We start from the raw sequence: 20,021 nt of genomic DNA, 5'->3' as shown, positions 1-20,021 counted from the left end.
GCACCTCGAAACCTGGGAGAAGGGCTGAGGTGACTTGGGAAGGAATCTGGGAGGAAGTTTGCAGAGAGGAGACAACTGAAGATAACATGACTTTAGTTACTGTTTTAAACACTCTGTCATGGATGGAAAATGTGACACTGCTATTTCTGGTGGGAACATTTCTAATACTTCCTTGCATTTATTTCTGGTTTATTTACATATTTTTGGCAGGGAAGTTTTGGGAAATCTTTCTTCTTCCTTTCTCTCTTCTGGCTTCATCTTCCCCAAGAGCGTCTTGCTGACGGGACATTCGTCCCGCACTGAGGTGTCGGGGGCGGCGGGGGGATTCAGGGGCAGAGGCAGAGCCCCTCAGGTTGCTGTCAGGCCCCACACGGCTGCTCTGTATCTCACCTGAGCGCTGCCTCAGAGCCTGTGGGCATGTGTTGCGACTAGCAGTCAGAAACACTTCACTCTTTTAAAAAAATCTTTTTTAATATTAATTTATTTGACAGGGACAGCGTGAGCAGGGGAAGGGGCAGAGAGAGAGGGAGACACAGAATCTGAAGCAGCTCCAGGCTCTGAGCTGTCAGCACAGAGCCCGACGCGGGGCTCAAACCCACACACCTTGAGATCGTGACCTGAGCTGAAGCCAGACGCTTAATGGACTGAGCCACCCATACGCCCCAGTACAGTTTTCAAAAATTTATTGTAGGGAATATTAGCAAACAAGGAAGATAAAACAAAGTAAGTAGTAAATTCACAACCCAGAGGTAAGTGGAGGGGATGAGACCCTAATTTGCACGTGCCTTGCACATATGACCTCCGTTTGTACGTTGCGGGTGGCCGTGAGCATTTCCGTGTCACCAAGCGCTGTCCTGCCGCGTGTTGCTTAGGCATGGCCCACAGCCCACCTCGGGCGGCTGGAGCGACGCAGGTCCCTGGGCTGATCTCCTGTGTCCCCGGGTCTGCGTCTGGTGGGTCCTGGGATCTGAAGCTTTATGAAGTTGTCCATGAGGGGCGCCTGGGGGCCCGGTCCGATAAGCGTCCGGTTCTTGATCTTAGGTCAGGTCATGATCTCATGACTCGTGAGTTTGAGCCCCATGTCGGGCTCTGTGCTGACAGCTTGGAGCCTGCTTCAGATTCTCTCCATCTCTGTCCCTCCCCTGCTTGCGTTATCTCTCTCTCTCTCTCAAAATAAATATATTTTAAAAAATAACGCTCTCCAGATGATTGTTTCCCACAGTAGTATCTGTGAAATGCATTCCACGGTGTTATTTTTACGGCTTTATTTCACACACTGTATGGAGTGACATAGTTTACTGAACCAGTTTCTCTAAGAGCAGATTCTTATAGTAACGTTAGTACTTTGATGTTGTGAACAATTCTGTAAGGAACAGATTTCTTGATTTTCTGCACACTTGTGCTTATGTCCTTGGCATACACTGCCTGAGGATCCCTGGATTCTCTGCCTAATGGAGACGCGCATCTTCCAAGCCCCAGATGCCCATTCGCCCGGCGTGTGGGCCATTTGCTCACTCACTAAGTGTGTCTGTCTGCCTGTGGCCGTTGCTCTGGAGGCTCCGGGGCTCTGAGCAAGGGCTGCCGAAGTGAGGCCGTGTGTGAGCAGCACGTGGGGTCCCGTCCGAGTGGGGTTTCTGGATCACCGAGGCTGCGGGGGAGGGGACCTGCATTTCTGACCGGCTCTGGGGCCCCTGGGCCACTGTCTGGGACCCCAGCTGGTGCGGCCGGGCTGGGAGGAGCAAGGAGTGAGGCTGTCCCTGCTGCTTCAGCACCGCGCCCGCGGCTCGGCTGACATATCTGACCGTTGGCCGCGTGTCCTGGTCCCCAGCTGGGGCTCCGGGTCCGCACCAGGGCGTCGGGGACCTTGGCCCCCCCCCGCCCCCCGCACCGGCTTCATGACCAGGCGGCCCCTCCTGTGGGCTCTGCTGGCTCCTGCAGTTTTCCACTGTCCTTCTAACAATCCAGTGGAGTTTTAAACATACAAGTCGCAGATAGTACTTTCAGGACCGTTGCACCTCTCGTCCAGCCCTGGACTAGTCACGGCCGGGGGGACAGAGTGTCTCACTGGCCGTGTGGGGTGGGGGGGGGCTCGCTGCAGACAGGGACAGGGCAGCGTGGCCTCGAGCCCAGCGCCCACCTCGTCCTCCGCGGCGCGGAAGGGGTGCCAGCAAGGGAACGGGCAGTGCGGGGCCGCTGTGGCCCTTCTCCAGAGACCGGCTGTTTCTGCATCTGCAGAACCTAGTTTGGGGTGCCGGTGCAGGGGCGGGCGGTGGAGGACGGGTAAGTGAGCTGCAGGCCTGAGTCTCAGCAGGACTCAGGAGGGGACACGAGGCGGGAGCCCACAGGACTGTCGTGCGGAGGTGACACACGCCCTGTGCGCCCAGATCCCCTGGACTGCAAGACTAACGTGGAACTCTCGGGAGTGAGTGAGTTGCCAAGGTGGAGCCCTGGGCACAGGTGGAGGAAGGGGAGAGAGGTTTTCTGGAAAGTTCCAGCTGAGCATCTCACTCCTGAGCATCTCAGGTTCTGTGCACCCCACCCAGGGAAGTAGTCTGCGTGGTGCGCTCCACGGTCTGTCGCTGGACACGCCGAGAGGGCTCTGCTGTGCACGTCACACCAGGCACCCCGGGTGCGATGCATGTGCGCAGGCGGCCAGCCCTGCGCATGAACTAGAGCAAACGCTGCCTTATTAGGTGACTCCCTGCCAGACTCGCCGTTTCCTGTGCGCTGTGATCTGCAAAAGTTAAATATTTAGACTCGGTTCTGTTTGAACACTTCTGCCAAAATGTGTTTTTAGGTTCTCTCCCCTTGCCGGGGACGGGGCAGGCACGCGGTCCCCTGGCCTCGGAGGAGGGGGTGCCCAGGGGAGGTGACGGGAGATGGCCGGATGCAGGCCCGGCTGTGGTCACTGGGGCGGGGCGGGGGTCCACGGCCACATCTACAGACCGTGGTTCCGAGAGAGTTAGGTTAGATGTCAGGTCATGAAATGAGCCTCAGATATGTGTTCGATTCGCTTTGATGAAAGTCTTTTCCTCCCTTGGGGCGCCTGGGTGGCTTAGTCGGTTAAGCGTNTAAAAAAAAAAAAAAGAAAGTCTTTCCCTCCCTGGTTCTAAGGCTTGCACGTCTGTTCAGGCCTGGCGTGGAACACACACTCAGAGCGGCACTTGGCGAGCGGCAGGAGGGGCGGGGGGCACGGGGGAAGATGGAGAAGCCCGTTGGGGGCCAGAGGCTGAGTGTCTCGTGAGGGAAGGCAGAGCCAGGCCGAGGAGGGAAGTAAAACACAGCAGAACCATCCGAACCTGCTGTAAAAACTGAAAAATGAACTGGGCTGCACAGCGGGGCCGTCCCTGCGGCCGCGGGGAGCCTGCCGGGGACACAGCTCGCCAATCCAGCTCCGCCTCTGTGAGCGTCCTCTCCTGTGGGGACGGCGGCGGTCCCCTGTCACTGTCCCCTCTGAGAGGCCGCGGTCCTGTCTCGGGCGCCTGGATTTCACCGAGCGCAGGTCTCCACGCCCCGTAGCCGACCCCGCTCGTCACAGCAGGTGCAGGGGCTGCGTGCACTGTGGCCGGCGCTCCCATGCTTGGCCTGCAAGTACGTCGGGCTGAAGCCGCCCCGGCCCCCGCACAGCCGTGGTGAGGACCCGGACGGCAGGAGATACTTGTTCTGAAATGGCCATTTGCCGCCCAGCACCCACGCATTCGCCACGTTCGCAGAGTCCACACACACACGCCCAGCACAAGGACCTTCGCAAATAACTGAAGTTATGGGCTAACTCAGCAGTTCCTACGCTTCTTGGTGTAAGAATCCGTTTTACTCTCAAAGTCCAAACAGCGTCTCCCCGCTGGGTTGCATCTGTGGATGTTTATGGGCAGAATTGAAGCTGAACCTGTTAAATACATGGGGACACATTCTGTCTGCCACCATGACACGTCACTCGTGACAGTCAAAAGGCACAGGACACGCTGATGCTTTATAGAGCGGCCCTGGGGCCACACTTCGAGGACCGCTGCGCCAGAGGAGGGACGAGAGGCAGAGGCGTCTCAAGCAGAAGAGAAGCTCTGAGGCTGCGGGGTCGCCGGCGTTGGCTGAGAAGAAGTGGATGGACTCGGGGAACTCAGGGAATACGAATCCCGTGCTGGTGCGGAGAATTGGGGGGACCCTGAGAATGTGGGGCAGAATGAAAGAAAAGGCTTTGTGGCCGGGCCTCGTCAGCCCGGGGCCCACGCCTGCCCCGCACGTTTGCAGCTTCCGCCCCCCGTGAGACCGCTGGGCCCCTCGGCCCCACACGGCTGCAGTCAGGCACTTCCATTTCTTCCCCGAAGGCAAGCATGGGGTATGCTTTGTGTGCGGAGCACGAAGGGCCCTCCTTCGAGGATTTCCTGGAAAAACACCCCCCGGACAGGGGATTCAAGCCCCTGAATCCTTGGAGATACTTGTTTTGAAATGGCCACTTGCCCGGTGACATCTGTCCATGTTAACGATAATGTGTTGGGACCAAAGTTGAAGTAGGTTGTGCTCTTCTGTCTGCGCCTCGGCGCCCGTCGCTCGCAGAGCTGTGTCCACTTCTCGACGTTTGGTCTTTCCTGTCCTGCCCCCGACACAGATGGCTCTTCTGGGTGCAGCGACCAGAAGTCACTACAGAATGTCAGGATTTCTCGGCGGGGCCCGTCTGGGGGAATAAATGCGCCGCGGCCGCCCTGGGGCTGGCTGCCAGCGGTTCCTGGTGGCTGGAAGGCGTCGCTGTCCTGCACCCGGCCCCTCAGTGACCCGGAGGCCATCGGCTGCACTGTCACGGCGTGACTGGAGCTCGGGGCCAGGCACGTCCCTGCAGTGAGGCCGCGGGCAGGGGTCGGTCGAGGCTGCGGCCGCGATGACACAGCAGCGGTGCTCCGCGTGCCGCCGCCCGTCCTGTGAGCTGAGCCTGGGCCTGGGCGGCCACGGTGGGCCACACTGGGTCAGCCTTTTTCTACATGTGAGGCTCCTGAGAACGTGGAAGTAGCGTTGACCAGGGAGTAACAGCCTGGCTGTGTCCTGCTTCGGAAACCGTCACCTATTGCACGGAAGCCGCTGGACGTCCCTGCGCCTGTGTCACCAGAGGACCCGCAGGTGACCACAGTGCTTGCTGTCCAGGCACTTAGCTGATGGAAATTACCGGGTGCTGCTGGTGGCAGCGCCCTGGGTGGGGGACGCTAGGGGGATGCTGGGGGCCTGCTGCCTCTGTGCCTCACGGCCTTGCCTGTCGAATGAAGTGAGAGCAGCTTCTAAGGTGAGTATCTGTGAGTATCCATGAGTATCTGTGAGTACCCGTGAGTACCCGTGAGTATCCGTGAGTATCCGTGAGTACCCGTGAGTATCCGTGAGTATCTGTGAGTATCCGTGAGTGCCAGTATCCATGAGTATCTGTGTGTTTCCATGACTATTCACAAGCTCCCCAGAAGCGGTTAGGATGGTGCCCAGCGTGTATTGACCCTCAGCACTCCTCAGCGATTAGAGTTGAATGAGATTATGAATGGGAGGTGCTGCTGTTCTGAAAAGACCTGTAGGAATGCGACTTGATTTTCTATAAATCGTCTAGAACCCGTTGGAAGACCCACACCGTCCTGGGGTCCTTCCTGCTCTAATTGTGTGGAGCTTGCTCAGCTCTGAGTAATCGCCTCGCAGATACAGCCCGCGTGCTCCCAATCAGCCGGGCTCAGGCGAGCAGCCACGGGGCTGCGTGCAGGGCAGCGCCCCAAGAGCAGAAGGGGCTCCACGTGGCGTTTTTGAAGAAGGTTGAAGAATTCCAGTAGGATTGAGTTGCTTCTGGTGACACCATATTGCTCTTCCTAAAAGAGCAGCTTCTGACATCACTTCCTATATTAGTCTCAGCAAAAACACCTGCTAAGTGGGCTGGATGCAGATCGTGGTGTTTTGCCATTATTTCCGGGTGTTGGAATATCATTTCTCTCTGGTTCTAAGGGTAGAAAATCGTTAAGTAGCGGTCTTGTCGACCGCAGTTGCGCTGACCTACCCCTGAGGCCTCGCCTGCTGTATTCTGCACAGGGATGGGCAGGTGACCACGGCCCTCTGTGCAGCAGGGCTTGTGCTCATCTGGTCTTTTCTGGCTCTCACAATGAGGATGCAGGTGCCGGCCGTTTTCCTCGGTTTGTAACTGAGGGACAACCTTTGAAGGGTCAGCTCAAGAATGCACGGGCAGAGGGTTTGCGCTGTCCCCACACGGGACACGTCCAGTACACAGGCTGTGCCGTGTGGCACAGGGACATGGCTCTCAAACATCTGTCATTTGTGCCAAAGTGCTACTTCTGGGTTTTCCTTTTCTCATCCAGTCTTTGCCCTATCGAAATGCAAAGAAAACTGGTTTGAAGACATTTGGCCAACTCTGGATATTGGCCTGAGTGGACACAGTGTATTTTTTTAGAGATTTTTTTTTAATGTTAATTTATTTTTGAGAGAGAGAGAGACAGAGACAGAGGGCAAGTGGGGGGGGGTGGAGAGAGAGAGAGAGAGGGAGACACAGAATCTGAAGCAGGCTCTAAGCTCTGAGCTGTCAGCACAGAGCCCGATGCAGGGCTTGAACCCACGGACTGTGAGATCATGACCTGAGCTGAAGTCAGATGCTTAACCAAGTGAGCCACCCAGGCGCCCCATCCCTCATTCTGTTCTTACAGGATCACAGGACAGTATGCGGAAGTTGGGCTCCATGCCTATGATTCCTGTAAATATTAAGACAATGACCCTGGATTAAAAAGTTAACCTTAAAAGGCTTCCTTTGGAATTAATTGGGTGGCCAGTCACACATACGTGTTGCTCATGGGCAAAACCTTAGCATTAAGAACCCCATTTGGTGTCTTCCTGAACCTGGACATGTGGATAATTATATTCCATTCATATTGTGAGTTTCAGGGTCGCCTTCTGCCCAATCCAACATTTCTAGAAAATCAAACTGTAAGGGTGCATTTCTTTTTTCTTTTTTTAAATTTTTTGCCTTCTTTGATAATTTCTGTCATGTAATTAAAAAGAAAACCACAGGAATTCCATGACTGATGAAGACAATATGAGTACAAATCAGGGAATCGGTGCTAAGAAAACATGGACACTTCTCTGTCGACATGTGTGACAGACAAAAATATTTGCCTGCTTACCGTTATCTGGTCACTTGTCACACCCAGCACTTTGGGGCCATCATGGCTCGGTTCCAGGCTGTCTCTGCCACTCATTGCCTAGATTGGGAAAATAATTTACCTTCACTGAATTTGTAAAATGACAACGACGATCCCCCTTCACAGAATGAACGTGCGGCTGAGCAAGTTAATATGGGAAAGATCTGTAGTTGATTTCCAGTCTTTGTTCATCTGCAAAATTCATACAGTTTTGAGTGTGGTTTTACTGAACAAAGTGCTTGTTATTTTACCTCTGAAATACTTGTACGTGTGAGGTGTCCTTTTGAAACCTCGAAATGCTTCACAGACCGACCCCCTCTTTGGAAAGCGTGAGACTCTGAATGTTCACGGGTTAGACGACAGATACTCACACTCAGTGGTTGTGTGTCCAGTATCATGGGAAGTAGCTTGCATTCTGCGAGCCCCCAGGGCTCATTTGCCCTTTAAAACAACAGAGCAAAGGTGTGAGGCTCATTGTTGATTCAGCGTGTGGACCGGGTGGGTGTGCGTGTACCCCTGAGTGCTTGTGGAGGTAAATTGGGGGATCGTTGGCCGTCCAGAGAACAGTGCTCTACACCTCTCACCGGGCCCTTGGTCACTGACTGCATTTGGGCTAAATTATCTGTGCTCGTATCGGGCTCACTGATGCCTGCAGGGTTCGTCATGCTACCTCCCGTGTGTCTCGTAGCCTCGGATGTTACGGCCCGGGTGTCCCTGTACGTAAGGGAACCTAAGATGGCCCCTTTGGCTCCCCGAAAGCTGGCCTCCAGGGTTCCTAAAGCACAGATATGATCAGGGCAGACTTTAAAATCTTACGAGGCTTTCCGTGCCGTGGCAGCCCCTGAACCTGGCTCCGGTGTCCCCCCGTCTGGCCCCTGCTGCCCTCCATGTCCACCTCTTGCTGGGGACCCTCCCTCTGCAGCCACACATCCTCGTGGGAAGCCCAGCGCCCCGCACACCATGTTTGCTGAGCACAGGTCTGTTCGGTGAGCATGTAATTCATTATATGCACGTTAAAAGCAAGGATCATAAACTAATAAGGGAATATGACAAAATGCTTGGAGAAGTAAGATATTTGGTATCTTAATTAGGAGTATTTTTTGAGGGAATTTTGAAAATACGATAAGGAGAGGCAAAAAAAAAATAGAAGATACTGGTTTGGAAGCTTATGCCAGAATGACTGTTGTGTCAGAGAGCTACTGCTTTGTAGCTCTGCTTTGTACCCCAGAATGTTCCTGGGAACCAGCGATCAGTGTGTTTCCCACGCACCTGCTGATCTTGGCTGGGCTCTGCTCCACGTGTCTCATCCTCCTTGTGTGAGTGAGAAATGAGAATGTTCTTGGAGCACGGGCAGGGGCGAAGGGAGGCAGGTCCACGCGCCTGCCGAGCCCCAGCGAGTCTGATGCCTGCAGACATCCACCAGCCAGGGGGCTCACATGTGTGGACCCGGAGTATAGAAATGCTGCGGAGACTGGTGACAGGGAGGGGCAAGGATGGGCCAGCAAGGCCATCGGTTGAGTCCTGGAGTTAATGTAATTCTCCCTGGTGGGAGGCACCGGGGGAGGTGAGACACGGTCACGGACGAGGGTGGGAATCGGCTGGGCAAACAGGGCATTTCTAGCCTTCTAGGCTGCGGCCGCAGTGATAATTGGGACTTGGCAGAGGCCGTCAGCAGTAAACAGACTCCAGTCCACGCACGTCAGAGCTGTGCTGCAGGCCCACGAGATCTTGGGAGTCAGGCCAGCCCTCAGTAACGAGATTTCAGGCCGGCAGAGAACACTGAGGACGGTACCAGGGAAGCGAAGAGGAGGGGTGGGCGCAGGGGCTGTTCACGTGACACGTCCGACCACACAGGAAAGCTGCTCCTAACTCGCAGGCTCTTGCAGACAGATTCACTCTGATGTTAATCGGGGTCCTTTGGACGTGGGGCCAAACAGACTTTCTGCTGGTCTTACTCGCAGTTTTTAAGGGAAACTTTCTTTAGGCAGTTAAGTCAGTCCTTGGAGGCCCAAGAGCTCTTACGGACAAGCTACCACTGCAGGCGCAGAGTCACACCAGCCTGGAGGTGCTCCCGTCCTGTTCTTTCCGCCACGTTTCGTGGTCGGAGTTCTTTGTTTCGTAGACTCTGTATACACACCAAGTCCTCTTGGGAAAAGGAAGAAGACTAAGCTTTCGTAAAGTGCCACTTGCTGGGGACTGACTGTGGGTTCTCACATGTATTAAAAAAAATTTTTTTTAATGTTTATTTTTTTTGAGGGAGGGAAGGAGAGAGAGAGAGAGAGAGAGAACATGAGCGGAGGAAGGACAGAGGGAGAGGGAGACACAGAATCCCAAGCAGGCTCCAGGCTCTGAGCTGTCAGCACAGAGCCCGACACGGGGCTCGAACTCATGAACTGCAAGATCATGACCTCAGCCTGAATTCTGATGCTTGACCAACGGAGCCCCCAGGCGCCCCTTTCACACGTGTTTTGCACATCACTGAATTGAGGTACTACCCATCGTAAAATACACCAACAAAAGAAAACGTGTTGCCAGTTAAATTGCGACCAATATTTTCTCATCTCTTAGAATTCCTATTTTATTCGTATTTTAACAACTTTTAAAGACTCATTTAGACATGAGTTTGTTTATTGAGGATATTTCTGTACAGTGAGATGCGTGTAGCTCCGGTAGGTGGGAATGATCGTGTAAGTCACACTCCATCAAGACAGAGAAGGATTCCATCATCGGGCAGGCTCCCCCAGGCCCCTCTGGGTCAGCGCCTTCCCAGAGGCAACGACTGTTCTGATGGCCATTGTTCCATTATTCCGTGTTACTCTTATCTGGGCTAGAGTTTCGTATAAGTGGAATAATGCACTATATACGCCCTTGTTCCTGTCTTTTTTGCCCATTATAGAAGTTTTGAGATTTATCCTCATTGAGTATATATATTACCCATTTATTCTCTGTAATTTATATGTATAATTGCATATTGCATGTATACACCACAATTTGTGCTTTTTCCACTTAATGGATATTTTCATTGTTTCTGGGTTAGGGCTGTTATAAATAAGGTTGCCATATATGCTCTTTTACATTATTTTATGGATGTTTTATCGATTACTCTTGAGTAAACACCCAAGTAGATTTCCAAAGTGTTCCTATCATTTACACTTGAGTGAGAGTCTCAGTGCTTGGCTTGGTGTTCTTTCTTTGAGCCACTCTAGTGGCGTCCAGAGCTATGCCACTGTGGTTTTAATCTGCATTTTCCCAATGACCAGTGATGCTGAGCAGTGTTTTCAAGTGTTAATTGTTCAGTCACATATCTTTGAAGTATCTATTCAGACATTTGCCCAATTTAATTATTTGTCTTTTTTATTGAGTTGTAGGAGTGAGTCATTTATATAGCCTGAATCTTTGTCATACGTAAGACTTAGGGACGTTTTCTCAGTCTGTGGCTTGCCCTTTTACCTTTTTATTGGTATGTTTTGGTGAGTATACGTCTTCAGTTTTAATAGAGTCTAATTTACTACATATTTCTTCTGTACTTAGGGCTTTCTATATCTGAGCTAAAAAGCTTTGTCTAACCCAGTGTCACAAACATAGTCTCACGTATTTTCTTTAGACACTTTATATTTTTTAGCTTTTATGTTTCGGTTTCTAAATCATCTCAAATCAATTGTTGTGTGTGGTGCGCTTTAGACTTTATTATTTCTTTTTTTTTATCGGAGTGTAGATAGCCTGTTGTTGTAGACTCATTTGTTGAAAAGACTTTCCCTCTTTGATTTGTTTTGGTGCCTTGTTAAGTATCAATTGAACATGTATTCTGGGGTCTATTTATGAAGTCTTTATTTTTTCTCATTATCTATTCAGCTGTCCTTATACCAGTCACGTATCATCTGGAGAGGCAGCTTTATAAAGACTTTTCAAATATGGCAATATTAGTCCTTCAACTTGGTTCTTTTGAAAGGGCACTTTGGATATTTCAGGTCTTTTGATTTTCCAAATACATTTTAGAATGAAAATGCCCATTTCCACAAAACAGCATCCTAGGACTTATATAGAACTGTGCCTGGGTGGCTCAGTCGGTTAAGTGACTGACTTTGGCTGAGGTCTGATCTCACCATTTGTGAGCTCCAGCCCCACATCGGGCTCTGTGCTGACAACTCAGAGCCTGGAGCCTGCTTCAGATTCTGTCTCCCTCTCTCTGGCACTCTCCTGCTCACGCTCTGTGTCTCTCTCTCTCAAAAATGAATAAATGTTAAAAAATTTTTTAAAAATTGTGTTGAAACCACAGAACAATTGGGAAGAATGAACATTATAACATCACTGAGTCTTCTGATCCATGAACATGGTATATCTCTCTCCACTTGTATTGGTTTCATTTTCCTCAGCAATGCTTTTTCAATGTTGTACACATCTTTTCATAAATATAGTTCATATTTTTGATGTTATTGGAAATGCCATTTATTTTAAAAAATTTTTTTAAATGTTTATTTTTGAGATACAGTTACAGAGGGAGACAGAGCGTGAGTGGAGGAGGGGCAGAGAGAGAGGGAGACTCAGAATCTGAAGCAGGCTGCAGGCTCTGAGCTGTCAGCACCAAGCCCGATGTGAGGCTTAAACCCACAAACCGTGAGATCATGACCTGAGCCGAAGTCAGATGCCTAACCATTTGAGCCACCCAGGCGCCCTATAAAATCCCATTTAAAAAACAGTATCTTCTAGTTATTCCTTGCTACTACATAGACAGGTAATTTTGTATATTGACATCATATCTTGAGAATTTGTTATATTCGGTTATTAATTCTAGCAGGGTTTTTTTGTAGATGGTTTAGATTATTTTTATATATATAATTCTATCATGTGTGATTAAAGAAAGTTCTACATTTTTCTTTCCAGTCTTTATGTGTTTCTAATTCTTACTTTTAATATGTTGCCTAGGATACTCAGTATAATGACAAATAGAAGTGGTGACAGTGTGTCCAATCTTAGAGTGAATGTATTAAGTCTTTTATCCTTAAATCTGATGTTAGCTGTGCATTTTAAAAATATATGCTTTTCAGGAGCATCTGGAGGGCTCAGTTGGTTAAGCCTCTGACTCGTGGTTTCAGCTCAGGTCATGATCTCACAGCCATGAATTCAAACTTCGCATCGGGCTCTGCGCTGACAGTATGGAGCCTGCTTGGGATTCTCTCACTTCCTCTGTCTCTGTCCTTCCCCTGCTCACTCTCTCTGTCTCTCAAAATAAATAAATAAACTTAAAGACATTAAAAAATATATATGTTTTTTAGTAGATAGAGAAGATTTTCTTCTAATACTAGCTTTCTGGGAGTTTTGCCATTTAGTAAATGAAGTAGTTCACCTTAATAAAAATGAACATCAAATTTTCTTTTTACAAAGATGGATAGTTTTACTGTAACTAGAAACATTTACATTTAGGGTATAATGTTATTAAAATATCTAAAGGAGTTACTGAGTATTATTTCTAGTATTTTAAGTAGTCCCTTTAATTTTGAAAGACACCCTATCCTTCTTTCTAAATACACTCATTTATTATTCCATTAGCTCTTCTGACCATCTTATGAGGCAGTGAGACTGGTTTGGTACTATTTGGCAAATGATTCCATCATTTACACGACTTCCCTAAAGCCGTGGGCCAGGTCAGACTAAACAGTCTTGACTCTGTGTTCCTTACATATCTTGTTTAATCGTCTGTACTTCACATCGTGCAAGCTGCTATATTTTTGGAAGAAATTTAAATAACAATGCTGACTTCAAAAATTAAATTTTTTTGTCTCTTCATCTATAGGAATAAATAAGATGAGAGTAAATAGAAAATAGATTCTGTCAGTATAAATTGGATATGAATTAACATAAGTACAATGAGCAAGAATGATTAGGATAATGTAAAAGTACCCCTTCAATACCAGCAAATTGTTTCTGAACAACTCTTAACGGCATTGGCTGGTGTTGAATGGCACAGTTATGCGATTCTTTAATATGAGGGAATGTTCCCAGGGCAGAGTGTCATGCGGATGAAGGGACACAGAGTGTCAGTACCAACCATCCAACCACCCAACCCGCTGGGTGTCGCCCCCCCTCCCCCAACACAAACAGCAGAAACCCTGTTGTGGAGAATCTGGGACCAGGAGAGGCGTCCTTGCAAGCTGTGCCGACAGCTACAAGTGGGGCAAAAAACTCAGAGTCGAGAAGAGACTAGAACCTCCTCTTGACCTGCTGGAGGCACAACTCTGCATCTGCAGGTGGACACGGAAATGGGCAGCAGCTTTGGATACCTCAGTGTCTTAGAAACTTCCCAGGATTCTGTGCCTGTCGACAGGTCAACACTGAAACCCTAACTATTACTGTGAAACTCTAGGAAGGTGAGCTACAGAGCAGCTCACTGACACAGCATTCATACCCACAAACCGTGGCCGAACCCAAAGCTTGGGCCTGGTTTTTAGAGTGGATGTAATTTCTTTAAATGTATTTTGGGCATCGTCATACTAAAATCAAGTGGGGTACACTTAGTGAGATCATCAGTTAAGGTTTTTTTTCTTTAAGTTCAAAATGTCCTGCAGCAATTTGTTATACTGTGATTTCCTTCTGGTTGTCAGATTACCAGACAGATTAGAAGTCACCAAAATCTATTGCTAGTTTGGGAGCTAAGATAATTTTAGAAATTAACTCATTTTTTAAATCCAACCAAATTTACAGAGGTAGTTTTCTAAAAATACAGAGTGCTTATATGAGTGTAGAAATGAAAAATCCGTAGAAACAAGTTAGAATTGTACTCATGTTTCTACTTTAAGATTTTCATGAAAAAATATTGAGGCCGACTCTCTCCAAAGTGCTAATTACTTCTGAGGGTTCTGCTCAGCATGGGCTGTGTGGCCCAGGACGCCGTGTGTCTGAGCCACACACATCTGCAAACTCGTGGAGTCGGGGCTCAAGTGCACGTGCGCGGACGGCACGAGCATGAATGGAATGGCCTTGAAGAGAGAGCAGTGCAGTCGCCACAGTGTGTTGGGTTAAGGGGCTCACCGTACCAGCATGGCTGCTGGGAAGCCACTGTCTACACTGAGCCCCACCCAGGGCTCAAACTCATGAACCATGAGCTCATGACCTGAACCAAAGTCAAGCTGAAGCTGGACGCTTAACGCACTGTGACACCCAGGTGCCCCTCCCTATGTCCTTTTCTAATGCTTTGTAGGGCCTCCCTCAACGTGCTTCTGGACCTTCCTTCAACCCTATTTCTATGGTCCCTTTCGAAGCTCTGCTTCTGTGTCTCCGTGTTTGAAAGTTTCTGGATTTGTGGTGAAATAGGACTTCTATTGCTCTGTTCTGCATTTATGTACACTTACACGTGCTTCATGTCCTTTATGAAGAACAGGTGTCTGTTTCATCTCCCTGTGGCCACAGCGTGAGCTGCGCTCGGGTCCCCTGGGGCTGGCACTGCCTCGGGGAGGGAGGGCCACTTTCCAAAGCAGAAATCAAGTTTCTGTTTAGCTTCTGTTCCCAAGGGTCATCATTGGTTTGTCTAAAGATCTTCTAGGGGCACCTGGGTGGCTCAGTCAGGTGAGCGTTTGACTTTGGCTCAGGTCATGATCTCACGGTTCGTGGGTTCGAGCCCCGCGTCGGGCTCTGTGCTGACAGCTCGGAGCCGGGAGCTGCTTCAGATTCTGTGTCTCCCTCTCTCTCTGCCCCTCCTTCCCCCCTTGCACTCTGTCTCTGTTTCTCTCTNTACCAAAGGAACACATAACTACATTTCCCCAATAAGTTTGAATTCCCCACACGGAGCCAGACTTACCAAATAAAATTGCTTAAGTTAACATTTCTAACCAACCAGGGTGTTTATGCAACAAACACAAAATTTCTTCCGACTCAGCTATATCTTCTATATTTTACAACACTCTTGGCGAATTTTAAGAGATTGTTGACTTAATCTTATTTTGCTTATGATGAACCTTCAAGTATGAAATAAAATACTCAAAGGGACATTTCAAGAATTTCCCGGAACCATTTCTATAGATACAGAATGTTCTTGGATGGAGCATGAGAAGTATTTTGTGCCCAGATAATCACACCATAAATTTTGTTCACTAATAAAATTTCTGAAAAGGAACCAGTGGATGTTACAGTGAGCCGTGTGTTTTCCAGGGGCGCGTGCTGGGAATGAGCTACTCTCCCGAGTATGTGGGGCTTTGTAGGCACGGGCTGACTGCTCTCAGGGTTTTCTCCGGGAAGACGTGGCTCGACTCTGTCCTCCGTGGGGCTTCTCAGGGTCTGCAGTGACTCACTGGGCAGTGCGGCCACAGATGCCAGTCACTGCCCGTTTCTTCTTGCCAGTTTCCATGTTGTGGTTGGAGTGGAAGCTTCTTTATGATGATGATGTAAGCAGGGCTGGGTTTTATTTATGTATCTGTGTGTTTCTTTTTCTTTAAATTTTTAAATGTTTATTTCTGAGAGAGAGAGAGAGACAGAGAGAGAGAGACCGAGAGAGAGAGAGAGACAGAGAGAGAGAGATAGCATGAGCAGAGGAGGGTCAGAGAGAGAGGGAGACACAGAATCTGAAGCAGCTCCAGGCTCTGAGCTGTCAGCACAGAGCCCAACACAGGGCTCGAACCCACGAACCACGAGGTCATGACCTGAGCCGAAGTCGGACACCCAACCAACTGGGCTACCCAGGAGCCCCAGTATCTGTGTATTTCTTGAGTGAAATCTAGAATATATGGAAAAGGACAGAACTTACAGGGAACAAATTCAAATTTAAAAGAACTGGGTGATGGTGTTAGAAGAAATGCAGTCGCCGTGGGTTATTTTTGTGTATCATGAACAGTGAGATCATGACCTGAGCCAAAATCCAGATTCAAATGCTTTACCTACTGAGCCACCCAGTTGCCCCCAGACGGCGTATTGAAATCCGTGTTACACGGATGGTGTCAGAATTGCATCTGCCCGGAGGTCGGAGGGGCGCAGGCTGGGTAGCAGTCAGACCTTGTGCTGCTGAGCTTGATGGGCCTGGATCTGAGCTCTGAGTCCGCCCCTTCTGAGCCATGTGGCCTTCCCCAGGTGACTTATCCGTGCCTCTGTTTTCCCATCTGCCAGATGGCTAAATGAGGAAATCCATGAATGAATTAGGACAGTTCTAGCACTTGGAAAACTCGAAATAGCAGCTGTTGGTTACATGCATGGTAGATGCTATTAGATCATGCCTCTCATCATTAACAGCCAGCACTTCCATGGTCCTCTGTGCCATGGACATGCTGTGGCTGTGTCAGCCGTGTGGCCCCGGGTCCCCTGTGCCGTCCTGTGCCGTGGACATGCTGTGGCTGTGTCAGCTGTGTGGCCCCGGGTCCCCTGTGCCGTCCTGTGCCGTGGACACGCTGTGGCTGTGTCAGCCGTGTGGCCCTGGGCTCCCTGTGTCCTGAGACTGGGCCCTTCCTGCTCGGAAGTAAGCTGGGCTTGTATACCTTCACTCTCTTTGTGTCAGCGTCATCTTAAATAAAAGTTGGTGACAAAATCGAAAGAAGTAGAAAATAGAGGTTCAGCTCTGATTTGCAAAAAAAAAAAAAAAAAAAAAGTTTGAAAATACTTGCAAGTGGCCTCAGGTTTTACAACCCGGACGGAATGCTGGGTGCACGCCTCCAGGCCGATGCTGCTGATTTCGTGCACCCAGAGCCACCCCACCTTTAACAGGTGGCCACAGGGTCACCTGGGCCCGCCACGCACCCCCCACTCCCTCTGACTGGCCAGCCTCTGCCCCGTCCCACAACCTCCCACGAGGCGCCACCCACGCACCACGCTTACGCCTCTGTCCTTCCTCCCCAGCGTCCTCCTGTGACCAGGAGCAGCAGTCGGCCCTGGAAGAGGCCCGGCAGCCCAAGAATGACAACGTGGTGATCCCGGAGTGTGCCCACGGCGGGCTCTAAAAGCCGGTCCAGTGCCACCCGTCCACCGGCTACTGCTGGTGCGTCCTGGTGGACACCGGACGCCCCATCCCCGGCACATCCACCAGGTAAAGCTGCGCCCGCGGGCCGGGGGCGGTGTGGGCGGGAGGCCAGGGAACGCAGGCCCCGCCGTCGTGGGCGCCGCCCTCGCCTTGCTGCTGGGGCCCAGGCTCACTTCCTGCGGTGCTGCCCGCCCACACGGACGGCTCTGGCCCCTGGCGCTCAGAGCAAAGTGTCCGTCCACCGGCCCCTGGGAGTGTGCAGCCCAAGCGGTCGCGGCTGAGGCTTTCAGGCTGTCCTTGCTCCTGGCACGGTCCCCGCCGGCCGGAACCGTGGGTGGGAGGTGGGGGCAGAATGTGCCACTTGTCCACGCCAGCTTCCCCCTGCCGTGCCTGTGGCACAGGGAGCCGGGCATTTCACAAGCTGAGAGAACTGATCACCCCAAATGGCTTTCTTCAGCATAAAATAAAGTTAGTGTGCTCAAGGCAAGAGAGCAGCCAGAGCTGTTCCGGGGCCTGGGAGGCAGAAACATTCGTTCCCTCGTATTTTGTGTGAGGTCGAGCAGGGTGGTTCACAGTCGCCCCTGAAGCACACGAACAGCTCACGGAATCTGCATAAACACGGGCAAAGAAGTGTTTGCGGTTCTTTGTTATGTGAATTGAGTTTGAATTTTCGTAGATTTATATAAAGATCATTTACAAATGTACAAAAGTATTTCAAAAGTTATCCAATTTAGCCACTGGTTTCATATCTGGCACCAGGGCGTGAGCATTTTGGCACTTCCTAAATTATGTCCCCCAATCTTCCAAGTGAGGCCATGAAACATTTACGGGGGAAACCGCTCAAGTGTATTCCCCACGGCGGAAGCGCGGGTGACCAGCTCCACGTGTCGCGCACTCCACCCACACCTGGTCCCCGTCTGGGGCAAGCAGGGATTCCTGCTTTGGAAATCGGAAGAACACAGTAGTATTCGAGCCCGTCTTGGTGGCCAGCAGGTCACCCATTCTGGCCGCATGCCTCTGTGCCCGCCCAGAGCAGACCCCAGCCCAGGACTGCAGGCTGGCAAGTGGGGCTCGCCTACCACACGGCTGCCGGAGGAGAGTGACCACCCGAGTGTGCCCTGCACAGTGTGAGAAGAGCATAAATCTCTTTAGGGTGTTGCTGTCAGCGAGTCGCTTTGGTTCCCGTGCACACGTGTGTAGGGGACTGTTTTCTAAGAAACCTTTCTCAGGAGGCAGTATTTCTGCCTCTAGAACTCAGGCTCATCTACTCTGTGTTTAGGTCGGGGCCAGTGCTCTGCACTGATGGCCCCTCGGCCGCACCTCCAGAAGTGAGGCCAAGTTCACTGGGAGAGGCTCTGTTCATGCTGCCTGACAGACACTCTTATGCTGTCAGAACCAGAGCTGCTTGCATTGGCTCTGAGACGACCAGACCGGGGGTGATGCTGTTACCCCTAGGGAGCCTGTGTGCACTTTTATCATAATCAGGCAAAAAACATAGAAACCCCTCTTCCCTTCCATCTGTCTTGATTTCTATCTGCTTTGACTTTACTGTGGCTTCAAATGTGCAGGGAGAAGAGCATCAAGTTCTCCTTTTCACAAAATTTGCCTACAGGAGGGAGTAACTCCCTCTTAGAACTTTGTGTTTCAAGAAACAGTATTAAATTAAATCCAGTGAGGAGTGTCCTTTAGACTCCTGCATTTTTGTCTCATCCTTTATTGCATTTATCCATCCATGTATACATCCATTCATCCATCCATGCATCCATCCATATATGCATCCATCCACCCATCCATCCATCATCCATGTATCCACCATCCATCCATCCATCCATATATGCATTCATTCATCCATCTGTCCATTCATCCATCCACGCATGCATCCATCATCCAGGCATCCATTATCCATCCATCCATCCATCTATCCATTCATCCATCCATCTGTCCATCCATCTACCCTCTCATTCACCTATCCACCCATCCATCTATCCACCCATCCATCTGTTCATCCATCCACAGACCAATCCATCCACCCACCCATTCACCTACCAATCTATCCATCCGTCCATCCATCATCCATTTAACTATCTATCCATACATCCATCAGTACATACATCTACACATCCATCTGTCCATCCAGCCACCTACCCATTCACCTATCCATCCATCCATCCATCCATCTGTCCATCCATCCACAGATCCATCCATCCACCTACCCATTCACCTATCCATCCATCCATCCATCTGTCCATCCATCCACAGATCCATCCATCCACCCACCCATTCATCTACCAATCCATTTGTCCGTCCGTCCATCCATCCATTCATCATTCATCCATCCATATGTGCATCCACACACCTCCCATTCACCTACCAATCCACCCATCCATCCATCATCCATCCACGCATCCATCCGTCCCAGATGCTGACTGTCAGTCATACCCTCATCACTATCCTAGGGACTGAGGAACGAGCAGGTCTCCTCTCTCAGGGGCTTTCTCTTCTGCTTCAGGAATGTCAGGCAATGAGCAGGTTTTCCATTGCAGCAAAAGAAAAGTCGTCACATCCAAGCAGCCTCACAACTTACCAGCCCGCACACTGCAAAAGTGAAGGGAAGTTCAGATTATCTTGGCGGTTCATGGACGTACTTAATTATCTGTTTTTTCTGTTCTCTGTGCTCCACCATCTTTGACTTGCTGACTTGCTCTGTGACTGACTCCTGACAGGGTTGCTAGAAGCATGCTCCACAGCCATGGCAATGTAGTCTGTGCCTCTTGCTGCCAGCAAGCACGCCTTCCCCCGGCGTGTTCTTCCCTCACTCGAGTTTGCCAGACTGTCCATCCAAGACCAGGCCCATTGCTGTCTAGGGGAGGGGTCCACTGTGGTTCGCATCGTTCAGCACCCGGCCTGGGACAGGATCACCTGCCCCC

The 20,021-nt window shown here is 50.4% G+C and overlaps 1 protein-coding gene across 1 annotated transcript in view; it reads left to right on the top strand.

The window, feature by feature from the left end:
* Positions 1-20,021, top strand: part of SMOC2 (SPARC related modular calcium binding 2) — a 117,382-nt gene that overhangs the window by 57,036 nt on the left and 40,325 nt on the right. Inside the window, 1 exon segment of the mRNA XM_077757381.1 lies at positions 16,974-17,160. Coding sequence (XP_077613507.1) covers positions 16,974-17,160 — 187 coding nt within the window.

This window comes from Crocuta crocuta, unplaced genomic scaffold, assembly GCF_008692635.1.
Source record: "Crocuta crocuta isolate KB4526 unplaced genomic scaffold, BGI_CrCroc_1.0 scaffold506, whole genome shotgun sequence".
Taxonomy (NCBI): Eukaryota; Metazoa; Chordata; class Mammalia; order Carnivora; family Hyaenidae; genus Crocuta; species Crocuta crocuta.
Note: the sequence above shows the minus strand (reverse complement) of the source record. Positions and strands in the feature narration are given on the sequence as shown.